General features: G+C 42.1%; 1 protein-coding gene and 1 non-coding gene across 7 annotated transcripts in view; both read left to right on the forward strand.

The window, feature by feature from the left end:
- The window catches only part of Eif4g (eukaryotic translation initiation factor 4 gamma), a 44,267-nt gene extending 29,752 nt beyond the window's left edge, over positions 1–14,515 (forward strand). For all 6 annotated transcript variants that reach the window (XM_071716591.1, XM_071716590.1, XM_071716593.1 and 3 more), the window contains 16 exons: positions 4,932–5,755; positions 5,874–5,978; positions 6,199–6,720; positions 6,833–6,909; positions 7,135–7,294; positions 7,417–7,788; positions 8,776–8,939; positions 9,268–9,317; positions 9,428–9,654; positions 10,147–10,319; positions 10,564–10,643; positions 10,858–11,084; positions 11,797–11,940; positions 12,027–12,102; positions 12,333–12,482; positions 12,664–14,515. In XM_071716591.1, the coding sequence (XP_071572692.1) occupies positions 4,932–5,755; positions 5,874–5,978; positions 6,199–6,720; positions 6,833–6,909; positions 7,135–7,294; positions 7,417–7,788; positions 8,776–8,939; positions 9,268–9,317; positions 9,428–9,654; positions 10,147–10,319; positions 10,564–10,643; positions 10,858–11,084; positions 11,797–11,940; positions 12,027–12,102; positions 12,333–12,482; positions 12,664–12,878 (3,566 nt within the window). In that variant the 3' untranslated portion in view covers positions 12,879–14,515. The remainder of the gene's footprint in view (positions 1–4,931; positions 5,756–5,873; positions 5,979–6,198; positions 6,721–6,832; positions 6,910–7,134; positions 7,295–7,416; positions 7,789–8,775; positions 8,940–9,267; positions 9,318–9,427; positions 9,655–10,146; positions 10,320–10,563; positions 10,644–10,857; positions 11,085–11,796; positions 11,941–12,026; positions 12,103–12,332; positions 12,483–12,663) is intronic.
- LOC139778622 (small nucleolar RNA SNORA53) lies at positions 9,904–10,038 on the forward strand. The gene has a single exon (XR_011719624.1). It is a non-coding gene; the product is annotated as a small nucleolar RNA SNORA53 (small nucleolar RNA).
- Positions 14,516–15,043: the final 528 nt, after the last annotated feature.

Genomic DNA, 15,043 nt, shown 5'->3' on the forward strand with positions numbered 1-15,043 from the left:
CGAATCCTTTTCCCACCTCTGTACATCCATCCGAGAGTTCGGAGTTGGCCTCGTTCCTCCTCGTTGGTCCCGAGGAATGAATTTCGGTCTAGCGAAAAGCTCGTGTCGAAAACGCGTGTTCGAAAACGCGAGACAGTGAAGTGGCGAAAAGCAGAGCGTGCGAAGCGAACGTGTACGAAGCGGAGCGTGAAAGGACCAGAGAGACCCTACGTCGAGAGATGTAGGTACACGAAATTTCACTTCTTTTCGCTCTCTCTTTCTCGATATCTCCCGTCGCACCTTTCGGCAACGTTATCGAAGATGTCGGTACCTTGGTGACAACGTGGTTTCCGACATCTTGTGGTCGGCGTGGCGTGGCGTGGCGAGGCGAGGCGAGGCGAGGCGAGGCGAGGCGAGGCGAGGCTTGTAACTAGGCGGGAGACGAGAGGAGAGGAGACGAAAGGCGAGGCGCGGCGCGGAGCGGCGCGTCCGCTTACTTATCTTATTTGTTTCATTAGATTTGTAAATGGTATGCAATGCGCGAACCATACGTTGTCGGAGTCTCGCTTCTCGACGATAATATCGCGCCTTATATCGCGCGTTCAGGGGCGTATTCAGGGGCGCCGCGGAATCGTGCGGAGGAAGGCGACCGCTCAATATGGCCACCTAAATCTGTCGCCGTCGAGTAAGCTCCTCGCCGGGGGTTCTGGGTGATATCTCGCTCCGATTTTCCTTGCCCTCCTTCCTCGTCGCGTTATCTCGAAAAATTAGATATCGCGCGTTTGTCGCAATTTCCCGACTTTTGCGCACATGTCGCGACGTCGCGACATATTCGACGCCCCGAGGCTTTTCTTTTTCCACCACGTGGTGGACACGTTCTTCCGAATATGCTCCTTCACAAGAACGCTCGTTTGGTCGCATCTCGCGCCGGCCACAAAATCGGCCGATTGCCGATTGCCGAATAACCCAATTTTGCGCGATCAACAATCTCGCGGCATCTCGCATCTGGAACGACTGGAACGATGTCTGGAAGACGTCGCGCGGTGGCGCGTGGCCATTTTGTGAAATGATCGAAAGAGAACGCAGCACCATATTGGTCCGCGCGCCGACGTTCGTCGTTCGTCGTTCGTCGTTCGTCCTCGATAGATCGACCTTCGCAAAACCATTCTTTCGTTCGATCATCGAAGTCGTCGAGTGTTTACGAATTCAAAGTCCCTCGTACTATCGTGTAGTCGTGTGCCGAGATGTCGCGCGAATCGACCTTTAGCTCATCGATAATAAAACATCAAGATTCTTCCTTATGTTACGAATATCGAGATAATGGTTTTGAATCGTTTGCGAGTAGGAGAGTACTTAGTTGATCCATATCGAGGAGCTTGAAATGATCGCAGAAACGCCACGTCGCGTCGCGTTAAAAGTCGTCCCGGCTGAGTTTCTCCTCGAAACGACCCGGGCGATGCACGATGTATCGATTGTATCGTCGCCGAAATCGGGCACGCTCTCGATCCGGGAAGAGAGGTCCCCTCGGCAGCCGGGGTCACTGGTCACGAGTCACGACCGCGCGCCACGTGTGGTAATGGTAAGGCGGGCGCGCGCGTGCGTGCGTGCGTGCGTGCGTGCGTGCGTGCGTGCGTGCATGTGTGTCGGGCGTCCTCGGCTAACGCCATTTCACAAGAGCACGCAGCGCGCGGGTGCGCCGAAAAGAAAAAAAAATATCACGACGAGACTTTTGGCGGGGCAACCTTGAGCCGCCCAGCCGCCGTTGCTCGTCATTCGGCGATCGGGTGAAAGTCTTTCGCGGCTTGAGAAAACTCCGAACCAGAGATCCCTCGATCCGAAGGAAAATGTGCGCGCGGAACGCACATCGAGACTCGAGACTCGAAATTCGAAACTCGAAACTCGAAACACAAGGCAAACTTCCGTCCGATTCGTATCGTCCGTGGCTGGATAATATAAACTATAAAGAGAGACGCTGACGTGACGTCTTATTTATCGTACCGCGAAGAAAGGGAAAGGAGGTATCGTTATGACATTTCATAACGAAAGGTATTAACAACGGGACGTGAGCGTCTTTCAAACTCGAGATCGTTGCGATTTAAACATTCACGGATAAAATCGGATGCTTAGGTCACGTTTCAAATGTGTATTTTTTTAACATTTGGAAGATACAACAAATTCGAGACATAACAAATTTGTTTTAAATCAAAAAGAGACGTGGCATCTCGTCGTGCTCGAGGGGGGAAAAATGCAGTGGCTTTTAGCAACCTCGTTGGAAATGGCGCGCGATAAACGTATCGGAGTAGACGGGGTATATCGGTGCGCCAAATATTTTTTCCATCGTCAGGCGCGATGCTCTTTGAGCTTCGTCGATGTCCGACAGTGATTATTCTCGCGCGCGCACGACTCCCTCCGCGATCTCTCGGAGCCATCTAATTATATCGTCTCTCTCTCTCGCTCTCTCTCTCGAAATCCGTGGTCGCGCATCATCGCGTCACCGCGTCACCGCGTTTTCGGAGACGCGATTCTCGCCGTCTCGCGATTTTCATTTCGCGTCGCGTCGCGGAAGGATCGAATCCCCTTCGCTGGGTTCGAGAGGAAGGAAGGAAGGGGGGGAGAGAGAGAGATGGAACGAATAATGAATGAATCGCTATTTATTAGACACTCTGGGATGCTACTCCCTCAGTTTGCGCACTTGGTGCGCAATTTTAACATAGCGTTTTGAAGAGGAAAGACAACAAGTTCCATGCGTTTAATATGTTTCCTACCGGTCCGATTTCACTGTTGAACAAAAAATGAACAAAAACTTGCGAGCACAAGAACGAGAGTCATCGTCTCCCGTAAATTTTTATAAGCGCTGACTACGATCCCGAACCAAAATTTGCGATTTAAGTTGGATACGCTGTGCTTCGCTCTTACGCATTTTTTTGTTGAATAGAGTTTTCGGGAACTTTCCGTTCAAGCCGCGTGGGTCGCCCACGGCATGCGCCCCCCACATTGTCGAGACTAACAGGTTTATTTATAACACCTCGTACAATATTTATAAAAATAAATTTACTATTGAAAAACAAGATTTTACAAACTGTACTATACATATTCAAGTATCAATATATGCTTTTTCGTAAAACATTTTGTTATAATGCATGTAGGATCGAAAATACCAAACGGCCTAAACGGAAAGTTTATCATGGGGCGTATTCACTCTATGCGGCAGAGAGCGTGTTAAAAAGAATCTGTGATTTAACATTTGTTGCAAGAGGGAGGGAGGGAGGGAGGGAGGGGGAGGGAGGGAGGGAGGGAGAGAGAGAGAGAGAGAGAGAGAGAGAGAGAGAGAGAGAGAGAGAGAGAGAGAGAGAGAGAGAGAGAGAGAGAGAGAGAGAGAGAGAGAGAGACGGAGTCGCGGTCCACGACCTGCTTTAGTAAAACTAAAGCGATTCCAACCTACTTTCGCGCATCGAGAATCGAATTCGAGATCAGCACCGAGGACGGTGAACGTATATCGCCCACGTCGAATAATTAGCCGATTCAGGGAAGGTCCCCCACCGATCGGGGGAAGAATCGGTGGGGACGTTTCACCGTGCGAATTTCGATCGGAGAGCTAGGATAGATCCACGCGTCGAGATCGCGATGAATAAACAAAACGGACGACACGCGCGAGCGGACGCAGGAATTTTTTCGGGCGATATTTCTGTGCGGATGCGAGCGCGAGCGCGAGCGCGCTTGTGGGTTAGGTGGGTTAGGTCGAACCGTTGAAATTGCGCCCAGTGCGCCTGCTCCGACGCGCAAACCGACCGAACGGAACTAATTTAAGAAATCCTATGTCGTGCCTGTCGGTTTGCGCCAGTTCACAGGTTAAAATAGATGCGTGAAAGTTGTCGGGCGCCGCGGCTAGCCAGGCCCGAGGCTTTTCCGAAGTGTCTTTCAGTCGGGGACGATCGTTTGTGACGGCGGTCACCGTTGACTAACGAGTAAAACGAGTTGCGCGAATCTCGTCCGTCATCGTCGTCGTCGTCGTCGTCGTCGTCGGCGGCGGCGGATCGAGATCCAAGTTCCAAGCCTGGCCCCGAGTTGGACGCGGACTCATTCCCGAGCGTCGTCGGCCTCTGGATGTCACCGCGATCGACGCAGTGTTCGATCGAGAACGAAATTGCCGATCGCGCCACGTGCCAAGACGGCGATAATAACGACAACCAAGTCGTCATCTCGTCGCGCCGATAAGCTTGTCGAGGATGCGATTCTTCCCCTTGTCGTTGTTGCGCCCCGTCGCTTTTACGTATCGCATTTACGCCACGTTTGGCAGGGATTTGGCAGGTTTATAAATAAATACTGAATCAGTGCCGCGCGCGCGGGCGCGCGCGTGCGCATACGTACACGCACGGCCATCGGAAACTCGAGCCATCCAAAGATGTGAATTGCACGTGCGCGCGCGCGCGGACACATGTGAAACATGGGCGATCGAAGAACGAGCGACGGTGGCGGAGGTGGCAGAAGCGGCACGAGATCCAAAAGTCGTAATCGACGGGGATCCCGAGATCATGGTACGCGAAACGCGAAACACGCCGCCCCTGACTGCCCGACTTGGCACGCACGTATGCCGATACGCGTCGAGAACGTTCCCCGTTGAATAAAAGCTCCTAAAAGTCGTGAGAAAGATTCGGTCACTCAACGGTTTAATCCACCCCGAGGAAAAGCTCGTGTCGACGGAAGGCCGAAGGAAGGTAGCGAGCCAGACGAGTGGTTTTCGCTTCCTTCCTCTCGGTTCTTTGATCGGCACAGGATGCGTCGTTGGCATAGTAATCGGTAGAATCGATGAATAAGTACAGTAGATTGATCGAATGTATTGCGCGACGCGTTCCTGAAAATTGTACCCGCGATCTTCTATTTTCATATTTTCGTATTCGTATTTTAGCGTATTCGATTGTCTCACCAACGTCGTTTTCTCTTCCGTTCTCCAGGTAAAGCTATGCAGAAGCAAAAAAGCAAAAATAAATTGAAACCCCGCGACCTCAATCGCAAGGGCGCGGAGAAGGAAGGCACGGACATGGATGCCTTTGTAAATACCGTATCAGCGGCGAAAACAGTGGAAATTAAGCAAGACAACAAGGAGCAGCACGCTCCCGTCTCGAAAGACAGTAACAAGGAGCCCGGGAGAGAGATCAGTAAGGATATCAAAGAAAAGGACAATTATGAGTCGAAGAAGGAAAAGGAGAAGGAGATTCTGCCCGTTTACGCGAAAACCGAGAAGCACGCGTCCGTCACCGAGGTGTCCAAGGACAGCGCTCCCGCGCAACAAGCGTCTCACGTTGTAGATCAACCCCCGACCAGCAAGGAATCTTCGATCAAGTCCGAGGACAGTGCGTTTAACGCGCTTCCCATCGCATCTCCCAATGACGTTGTCGATCACGCGGCGGTCATCGAAGAAATGCACTTGGAAGCGTTGGTCGCGCAGAAAAATGAAGAGAACTTTAAGGTGTCGGCGCTACACGCGTCCAACGACGAAAACGCGACGACTGTCCCATCGGTGATTACGGAGAAGAAGCAAGAAGTCGAGGTTTCCAGTGGTAGCGGTAATGCCCCGGCCGAAATTGCCGCACCTAGCGGTAATAAGGCCCCATTACTCAAGTACTCGTACAAAGAGGGCCAGTGGAGCCCGGTCAACGTGACCGGTAGGAAGTCCTACGACCGGGATTTCCTCTTACGTCTACAATTTGATCCCAACAGCAAACTAAAGCCGGCTAATCTACCAAATTTGCAGGCTGTCTTGAAAGATAGTTTACAGGTATGACATCTTGTTGCTTTTTCACCTACGTCTCATGTGTCGTTTATCATACATGACATATCGTACGCTTTATTAATAACGATGTTTTATTACTTACATCTGCGTCTGATTTTTATAGAATACGCATAATACTATGGACTTAAGGGCTTTTAAGGATGCGAACATTCCCAGGCATGATGCGTTAATGCCAGGATTTGCAAAGACAAATATGAGTACACGTCCGGTAAGTAGAATTTAAGTGAAATGCTTGGGATGTATCTTGCTTTCTTATGGAAGGAGAAGGACAAGTAAACATGATGCCGCACGAAGAAAGTAGTGGTCTGAAATCTTTTGACGAATAATACATTTCTTCTGATTGAAATTTTCATTCTTTGTGTCAAATAACTCTATCGAATATCTTAGCTTTGATACATGATATTGATGAGATATATCTCGTTTTACAGCCTGGTCCAACGAGTCGTAAGAGTGACCGGGGTAAACCAAAAGCGAATAAACCAAATGTTATTCATGTTTCACTATCATTAAGAGAAGACGTGAAACTGAGAGAAACAGAAAATGCATGGAAACCAACGAGATTGAAGCAGCTTGGTCTTACTGAAGAGGAAGCGAAAACGGAAGCCCTCTATAAGAGAGTACGAAGTGTATTGAACAAACTCACTCCGCAAAAGTTCAACCCGTTAGTTGAGCAAGTCCGAAATTTGCCGATCGATACGCAAGAACGCTTGAATGGAGTTATTAATTTGGTCTTTGAAAAAGCTGTCGACGAACCCAGCTTCTCTGTCGAATATGCCTTGTTGTGCAAAGAACTGGGCATGATGGAAGTCGCAGGTCCTGATACTCAAGATAGTTCCGTTAGCTTCAAGAAGCTTATCATCACGCGTTGCCAAAAAGAATTCGAAAAGAATCCAATTGATGATGTCGCGAGAAATCGAAGGCTAAAGGAAATTGACGAGTGTAATGACCCGGTAAGCATCTTGCACGATGTATATTTTTATTTTGTTTTCAAACAAACTTTATCTTTCTTTCTCCAATAGAATATTTTATTTTGGTATCTGATTATTTTATTGTCCTTATTAGGAGAAAAAGAAAGAACTTCAGTTGGCGCTTGAAGAGGAGGAGCGCAGGATACGAATTAAATCTGTAGGAAATATTAGGTGAGTAATTTTTTTATTTAATGCATCTCAAGATATTTACAAACCCAGCACCATGTCCAAAATCGGGACGTGTGTGCTGTTTGGGAAGTATGTTTAGATCAATTCGATCGCTTTATGCAGCCGTATGAAGATGATGCAATATAATTTACAATTTTGCGCGATAAAATACAAAATTCTTACAAAAAAAGAAACTATAATTTTCTCAAACATATCTCATTCATTTAGATTCATCGGTGAGCTGTATAGACAGCAGATTTTGACAACGAAAATCATGCACCGATGTATTCGTCACCTATTAGAACAGAATGATGAGGATAACCTGGAGTGTCTATGCAAACTGTTAACAACGATTGGCAAAGATTTGGAATTAAAAGGACCTGCTGAGGTAAAACTAATGCTGTTCTTATTATTCGCGTCCAATTGTGTGTAAAATGTCCGTGTTGGAAGTATTCATTTGGCGGTAATATGTATTATTTAAATTAATTTCTTATTTCTTCCTATTCTTAGGAGATGCAGGATTACTTCAGTAGAATGCAAGAGCTTGTTGCACGAAAAGGCCACAGCAAAATTAGTTCTAGGATTCGTTTCATGCTTCAAGATGTTATCGATTTGAGAGCAAATAAATGGATTCCGAGAAGAAACGATAACAATCCTAAAACGATAGACCAAATTCAAAAAGAAGCGGAATCTGAAAGACTGGACATGCAAGTGCATGCAAACAGCGCTCCATTGAACACCGCGCGAAAAGACGACCGTAATAATGATAGGAAAAGAAATCGTGGACTGGGTGGTCCTACTGACGATGGTTGGAGTCAACCAGTAGGAAGGGTGAGACCCGTGACGTATTCGGTGGAAACTGCAAAATTGAAGAATAAACCGGTTAGTTGTTTGGGTTCATATTATCATGTCCAGTCATAAGAATTACAAAGAGTATTTTTTTTTTTGTAACATGTATATGTACTGGACACTTATGTATAAAATAATAAGATAAAGCGATTGATATAAACAAAACATGATTCGTTCCGAAACGTACTGTCGCAAAATCTCTAGTCCGTTTTGTGTAAGTACTGTCGGTACATTTCAGAACGCATTCGTAGTTGTTTTAAAAAATATATAACATTACACAGTGTAAATTTTTTCTTAATTGTAATTATGAGCTTTATGTAAAGAAAACACAAGAAATAAATTTTAATCCTTTCAAAGTCATAGACGCGTAAGAGCGCGAACAGACGAGCGACTTTTTCGCGCCCTAAATACGTCTAGCAAATGGAACACCGCAAACGCTATGGGCGTGTTTACGTGTTTGGCACATTTGTCCGTAAAATGAAATTAACGGTAAACAATTTCAAAAGCAATATAACACATCTAATAAACAATGTAATTACTCATTTAGTAAGTATTACTTTTTAGTTTTCAACTGTATTTTTATTAAGTCTCTTAATATTTCGATACAATCTAATTTGATATGTGGGGAAATCATGACAAACCGTACCTGAGGTCTCTTGCAAAAATTTTTAGCACTGAAGCGCGTTACAGACGGCAGAATAATTCCTGCATGCATAATGCATTCGTTACAGTGTTCAACTTAGAAAGGATTAAAATCATGTTGTATATGTGTGTGTATGTGCGTGTGCGCGCATGCGCGTGAAATTTAAATTAAAAATTATAATTTCGTGGAATAACCCCGCTCGAGATAACTGTCAAAACACGACCTTTACGCTGACAGTTACTCTCACAACACGAAGTGAGCAACGAGAGAGAAACAATCGGCATCATGGAAAAATGGCAACAATAAATCTCTTGTTTGTCATTTTTAAGAGTGGAACTTTTTTTGTTACACAAAATGATCATTATCTTATTCAATAGCCACCAATGGACGACATGCAACTCGGCAACAGAGCATCTTATTTATGGAGGGCTACTAACCCCGCCAACAACTCTAAGACGATAAGTTCCAACAAATTTGCGTGCTTGGAGAATATGTCCAATTTAGACCAGGACAAGAGGATGCCGCCCTTACCACTTTCTGGGTAAGTCAGTTATTTTTCAAACATTCACAAGATTAAAGAATAAACCGGTTAATTATTTGGGTTCGTGTTATCATGCCCAATTATAGAATCATTACAAAGAGCGCAATACGTGCACGCCATTTTTTTCTGTAACATACATTTGCCAATGATATTTATTAATCTCTGCTTCGTACTTGACGATTTATGATGATACACAATTACAGACTAGAGTTTCTGAATCTTCTAAAACTTAAATGATTTCAAAATGAGTTCTGAGATATTACAAATTTCACATTAACATTTAAAGGAACGTCGACAACCACTTACACATTTTTATCTGTTATTTTAGATCACGATCAACCGGTCCAAGAGAGTGTAGCCGGGATTACAAGTCTTATGGTATGTTTTCTTATAAGCACAGATATATGTAACTTACATTACCAATAACGCATCGTTAAACAGGCTCTTTGAAGAAATATTTCTTAAACAAGGATTTTGTATTTTTACAGACGGTAGGAGCTCCCGTAATGGCACTCATCAGTCGGGCAGTGCATCGAGCAGGGAGAGTCATCCGTTGCTGGATAACTCTCAAAGGAATGTGTCGATGCTTCCGCCCGTATTGAAGTCTGCCTCCCAGTCTGGGGCTATAAGCCACAAGGCTCCGATGTCGGAGCAAGAATTCACAAAGGCTTATAACTCCATACTGAAACACTATCTGGAGGAGCCGATTGTTGAAGTAAGTTCTTTAAGATTTAAAGTGATATCGATATCAATTTATCTTTCCCGAAACGAGTTACAATTTGCCTCATGCTGTTTTATTCATAATTATCAAACTCTTGTCAACTTTTTATAAACCGAAGCATATGTGAGATGACGGTCGGGATCGAACCCGAGATCCGCTGACTACGAATCGAACGCTCTCGTATAGAGCCACACGTCATCCCACAAAGTTTAAATTTTGTTTTTGTATGTATGTATGTATGTGTGCACGCTCCTTAGATCCATCTCTGATTCAATAGGAGATGCTTGAGTCATTGGCGTGCAATAATAGGCAATATCTTCTTTTTGGTTCCGTGTGATAGCACTACATGCTATTCACACTAACTAAAAGGAGGACAACATATTTAAAAAATAAATAAATAAAAATTTATTATTTAAAGATTATTCTTCGACTATTCTGGACATCACAAATTCAATATCGTTAACGCATATTTATTTTCATTTGCAGAATACGGGATTAGAGATTCAACAGAAATTTGATAATGCAACATTTGCCAAACTTACACGCGAGTGTATTAATCATGTTCTCGAGAAATCGCCTGTCGAGCGAGAACTGGTTTCGAAACTCTTGTCCCATTTACTTCGACAAAATATTTTACCTGTGGAGTGTTTCAAGAATGGGTAAGTTATCCCATTCTTGTTATCTTATTTGTTTATAGAGCAAATTATAGCAAAATAATAGCTTATATATTAACTAGTATTAATTAATGATGAAAATCTTGATACAGAGTAAAGGTATTTTGATAAATATCTTTGTGTTACTAATGCCAAAAGGATACTGATGCTATTTGCATAAATTTAATTTTGTAATACCAAGTTTTTTTCACCAAAATTGTCGCTAATACAAGGAGAAATTCTGTTTTAGATTGGGAGAAGTGCTGGAAATAGTAGATGATTTGGTTATCGATATACCGAAAATTTGGACTTACCTAGCCGAAATACTGTGTAAGTAATACATACGTATCTTTTTGCCGCGGGTTAACCGCGAGATGAGATAAGATAAAGATAAATATTTCTCTTTCGTGATGACGATTACATTTTACGCCATAGAAAAATGCCGTGCGGGTGCTATAGCTCAACAGGCCTGAAAAAATATGTAATAATTTATCCGCCCTACTAATCTGAAATCGATTTACATGCATGAAAATCTGTGTTGCAGCACATTCGATAGAGGACGGAGCTATCTTATTATCCGAATTCAAGAGTATATGTATAAGTTTGAGAAGACAAGGCTTTGTAGGCAAATTCCTTGGAGAACTTATGACAAAAGTATCTCGTAACAAAGGGCCTAAATGGCTTGCCGATAAATGGGACCAAAGTGGACTTCAACTGAGTAACTTAATCGATCCGGAACGAGAGAATGTCGATAAAATCATTCAGGAATACGTAAGTACTCCTCGATGATCGTATATCAATTTCTCTCCCCTATTTGTCTTTTTTCCTTCGTAGAACAGTGCCAGTCTAATCATTCTGTCACATTTATCTCGACTTGTTCGCGTTATTGTTCGCAATTGTTTATAAGAACTGGATAGCTTAAAGGTATAGAACAGACAGACGAAAGTGTCTGATCTAGTAAATTCAATTAGAAATTGTTGTAAATTAGCAACAATTTGTGTCTACATAAAACTTACGTTCTGTCGACAGAATCTTGCTGGCGCGATGCAAGAGTAAAGTACTATCAATTAAATCAACTGAAAACATTGACTGACTGCATTGACTGAACTTCCGATAGAGAATGTACCAAATTTTTTGCTGCGTTTGTGAAAGAAAGGAAAATTTTTTAACGTGTAATAATTCTCTCCATTTTCCCTCTCTTTTTTCTTTTGCCCTTTCTATCGCGGTGTGATTTTTTGAGATTTACATGAAAAGAACATTTCAGTATTACTATAATTTGGCACGTATACTTCTTTTTCACGATTGGAACAATTAGCTGCTCTTCGTTTTTAAATCTTGTTACATCTTCCCCTTTCCTTCTCTCAAATTATTTCACTACTGTCTCTTCTGCTCTATATTCAGATCTTGCTCTGGAAGTAACCAAGACAATAATGTCAGTCTTACCTGCGCACGATCTTATTAGTTCTATTGTTTTTATTTTTAGAATTTGGAGTTTTTAACTGGTGATTATAATAGTGCCAAAGACTCCGCTGCTACCGAGCAACTCTCGTTTGAGAAAATTCAAGAAAATCTTACAAGGCTCATGAAAGAAAATACTTCCTTCGACGAAATTTGCAGTTGGATAACTGTAAGTGTAGCATAATTGACATACATATGTTTTCTGTATAGCTATTTATATCGATAGTTTTCTCACAATTAGCTTTATTGTTTCAGGCAAATGTTGGTAGTAGAGAGAAGGATCCCCAGTTTATAAGACATTTAATGACTGCCATCTTAGAAACCACGTTAGGTATGTATCGTAGCACGCTATTTTCAAAATATTTTTAAATTATTTTTCCGATGGAATGATTTTGTGATAGAATGAACATGATGATACATTTTATTTAGAGTAAAGATACATATGGACTATTTTTGTGTTGTCAAGCCAAAAGGATACTGACGTGACTTGTGGAAACAAAATACTTGGGAATTTTTTACATTAATATTCTAAGTTGTGTTTTTCTCTCTCTGTATGCGCAGAACGACATCATGGCACTTGGAAGCTAAACCTAGATACTTTTGCTAGTCTGCAAACGTTGATTCAACGGTATGCCGACGCAAACGATTTATTGGAATTGCAATGTCTTTATGCAATTCAAAGATACATCAAAAAGATCGAGTTTCCACCTGGTAAGTACAAAGTGAAAATGTTTAAATTTATTATTGCACGTAAATATCGATGCGTTCTGTCTTATTTTTTAACTTTTTTTTATCAAAAAAAAAAAAGTATACGTACACTTTTATATTATTCTTAGTCTATGGATGTAGGGATATGAAGCGTGCGAAATTTACGAGTTTTTCTTGGTTGTAGGTACCCTCGTTCCCATTATGAACCGATTATGGATGGACAATGTGATATCAAGCGACGCGTTCTTGACGTGGAAACAGAAAGTTCCGGAAGGACCGGATGTCGAAGGCCATAGCGTCTCAGTCGTCGCACTTACGTCGTTTTTCACCGATCTGCAAGAACCGGACGATAATTCCAGTGTCGAGGAATTGTCAACTAGTGCGAATCAGGGCTGTTGACGATACTGTGATCGATTGCATTATCGTCTATTAAAAAGACTCAAATACGCGTTTCCCCGTTGAAAGGAAAATACAACGTCCCGAAATCAAATTGCAGTTGTTTTTTTTTCGTAAAAAAAAAAGAAATAAAAACGCAGGAACGCTCCCAAGTATTGAAGGAAAGAACGGTACGATAAATAACAATGAAGTGACACGTAAATGTATGTAATATAATCTATAACTCCATCGACTTTTTACCAATGAGTAAAGAGAAGTGAGAGTGCTGACTAAATAAACAAACGACAGCTGTATTTGAAATACAGTATACATAATGAAGATAAAGTTTAACTATTAATTATTACAAAACTATGCAAAATAATTATTATATATAATTCAATAAAATGGTTCAAAGTTTAAATAAAGCAAAAAAAAAGTGGCTCGAAAAATAATTATCGTGTTTCTTATGTAAAATGTCTGCAGCGAGATAGGTCGATCGCTCAATAGAACCGGAATATGCGTCTTTTTTCCATGCTTGGAATCGGGAAGACTCAACGTTACTTCCAATTATGTTAACGCTAATATCACGGGTCACAAACCGAAGTGCTTGTTACAAGATTTAGATAACAAATCGCAGATCGGAATATGCAACCTGAGAGTAGGTCAATTTTAAGTGGGATGAAAGAAATTTAGAAAGGAAAAGGAAAATTACAGAGATACCGAGATAAAACCAGGTCTGATACTGACAGCGATATGGTTCTTCCTATTATTGTAACGGAATACTTTACTAATTTATATCTTTGCAAATAAGAACTTATAATGTATTATATTATAAGAAAGGACACTCGTGAAACATGATGAGATAGAGCGAAAGTGAAGGATATATATTGCGGAGTTAGGATCTGTAATCTAGAACACGTTGAAGTTAGAAAATGAAAGATTACAAATGGTGTGCATATATATATATGTATATATGTGTGTGTATATATATATATATATATATATATATATATATATGCACACATATACACATATATATATATATATATATATATATACACATACACCCACACATATACATATTAAGGTACTATTTTTTAACACTAGCTATTTATAATCACAAGAAGTAAGAGAGAGAAAGAGAGAGTGAGAGAGCAGAGCGCGGCGCGTGGGAACATTGGGATGTGTCTACGTGGCTAATGCTGTAGCGAATTGTATAAAATTGTTATTAAACTGATTTGAGGTACAGCGTTAAGCTCGCCTTTGTTTCGAACGTGCTCGTATAGGAGAGACTGATTTTCTGTGTGCATGTGTGCGTGTACAGCTATCAAAAAATATTATGTTTATCCGGCAACTATCGTTAAGTGCCGATACCACACGATTTATCGTACCTGTAAAGGTATCCACCCTTGGGAAATTGCGAACTGTTTTCGCGAGAATACGGAAATAGACGTACGGACTTGTCGAATATACTTTTGCAAAAGTATATCGAGTCTTTGCTTTGGTCTCCTAAAAGAAGTCGCGTCATCTGTCAGAACCTTCGATCGACCATTTTCGAAATACGAGACACACACGGACGAATCGATTAACAGACTTGATTCAAATTACATGAAGCATACCTATATATTGTATGTAAATATATATATTATTATTTAAGTATATTAACAGAGTCTGTGCAATGTTTCATAATTTCTTCTCAGCCTCGGACATACACGAGTGCTCGGTGTTATCTCTTGCGTTTCCTATTCTACGCGTATCCCTGCCTGAACCTTCTTTATCATATCATTTCTTCTTTTTTGCTTCTTTCCGCAACGATTTTTCTCCAAGTTTATTGCAGACGCACTTTCTTTAGGCAAGCTGAAGAATTCAGGATTCGTAAAACGCAACTTTGCACGAAACGATTTGCATACATGGGTGGTCCCAGAACTGGTGTTACGGTAGGAGAGTAACTACATGAAAAAAAAAAAAATAATACAGAACGAGATTTGGTTTTCCAAGAAAACGACATTGAATATTCGTGACGAGAAATAATAAGACTTTTTTCTTAGCAAAGGAGCCGAAAGGGAGCATCTACAATTCCGCGAGAAGGATGAGAAGAGGGATAGGGAAGAGAATTGCACGACTTGCACGCACACGTAACGTGTATATCGCGCGCGTTTATAAATCTGCTGCAGCCTCGCTCGCATATC

This window comes from Temnothorax nylanderi, unplaced genomic scaffold, assembly GCF_030848795.1.
Source record: "Temnothorax nylanderi isolate EJ_2023f unplaced genomic scaffold, tnyl_v1.0 TNYL_tig0189_pilon, whole genome shotgun sequence".
Taxonomy (NCBI): Eukaryota; Metazoa; Arthropoda; class Insecta; order Hymenoptera; family Formicidae; genus Temnothorax; species Temnothorax nylanderi.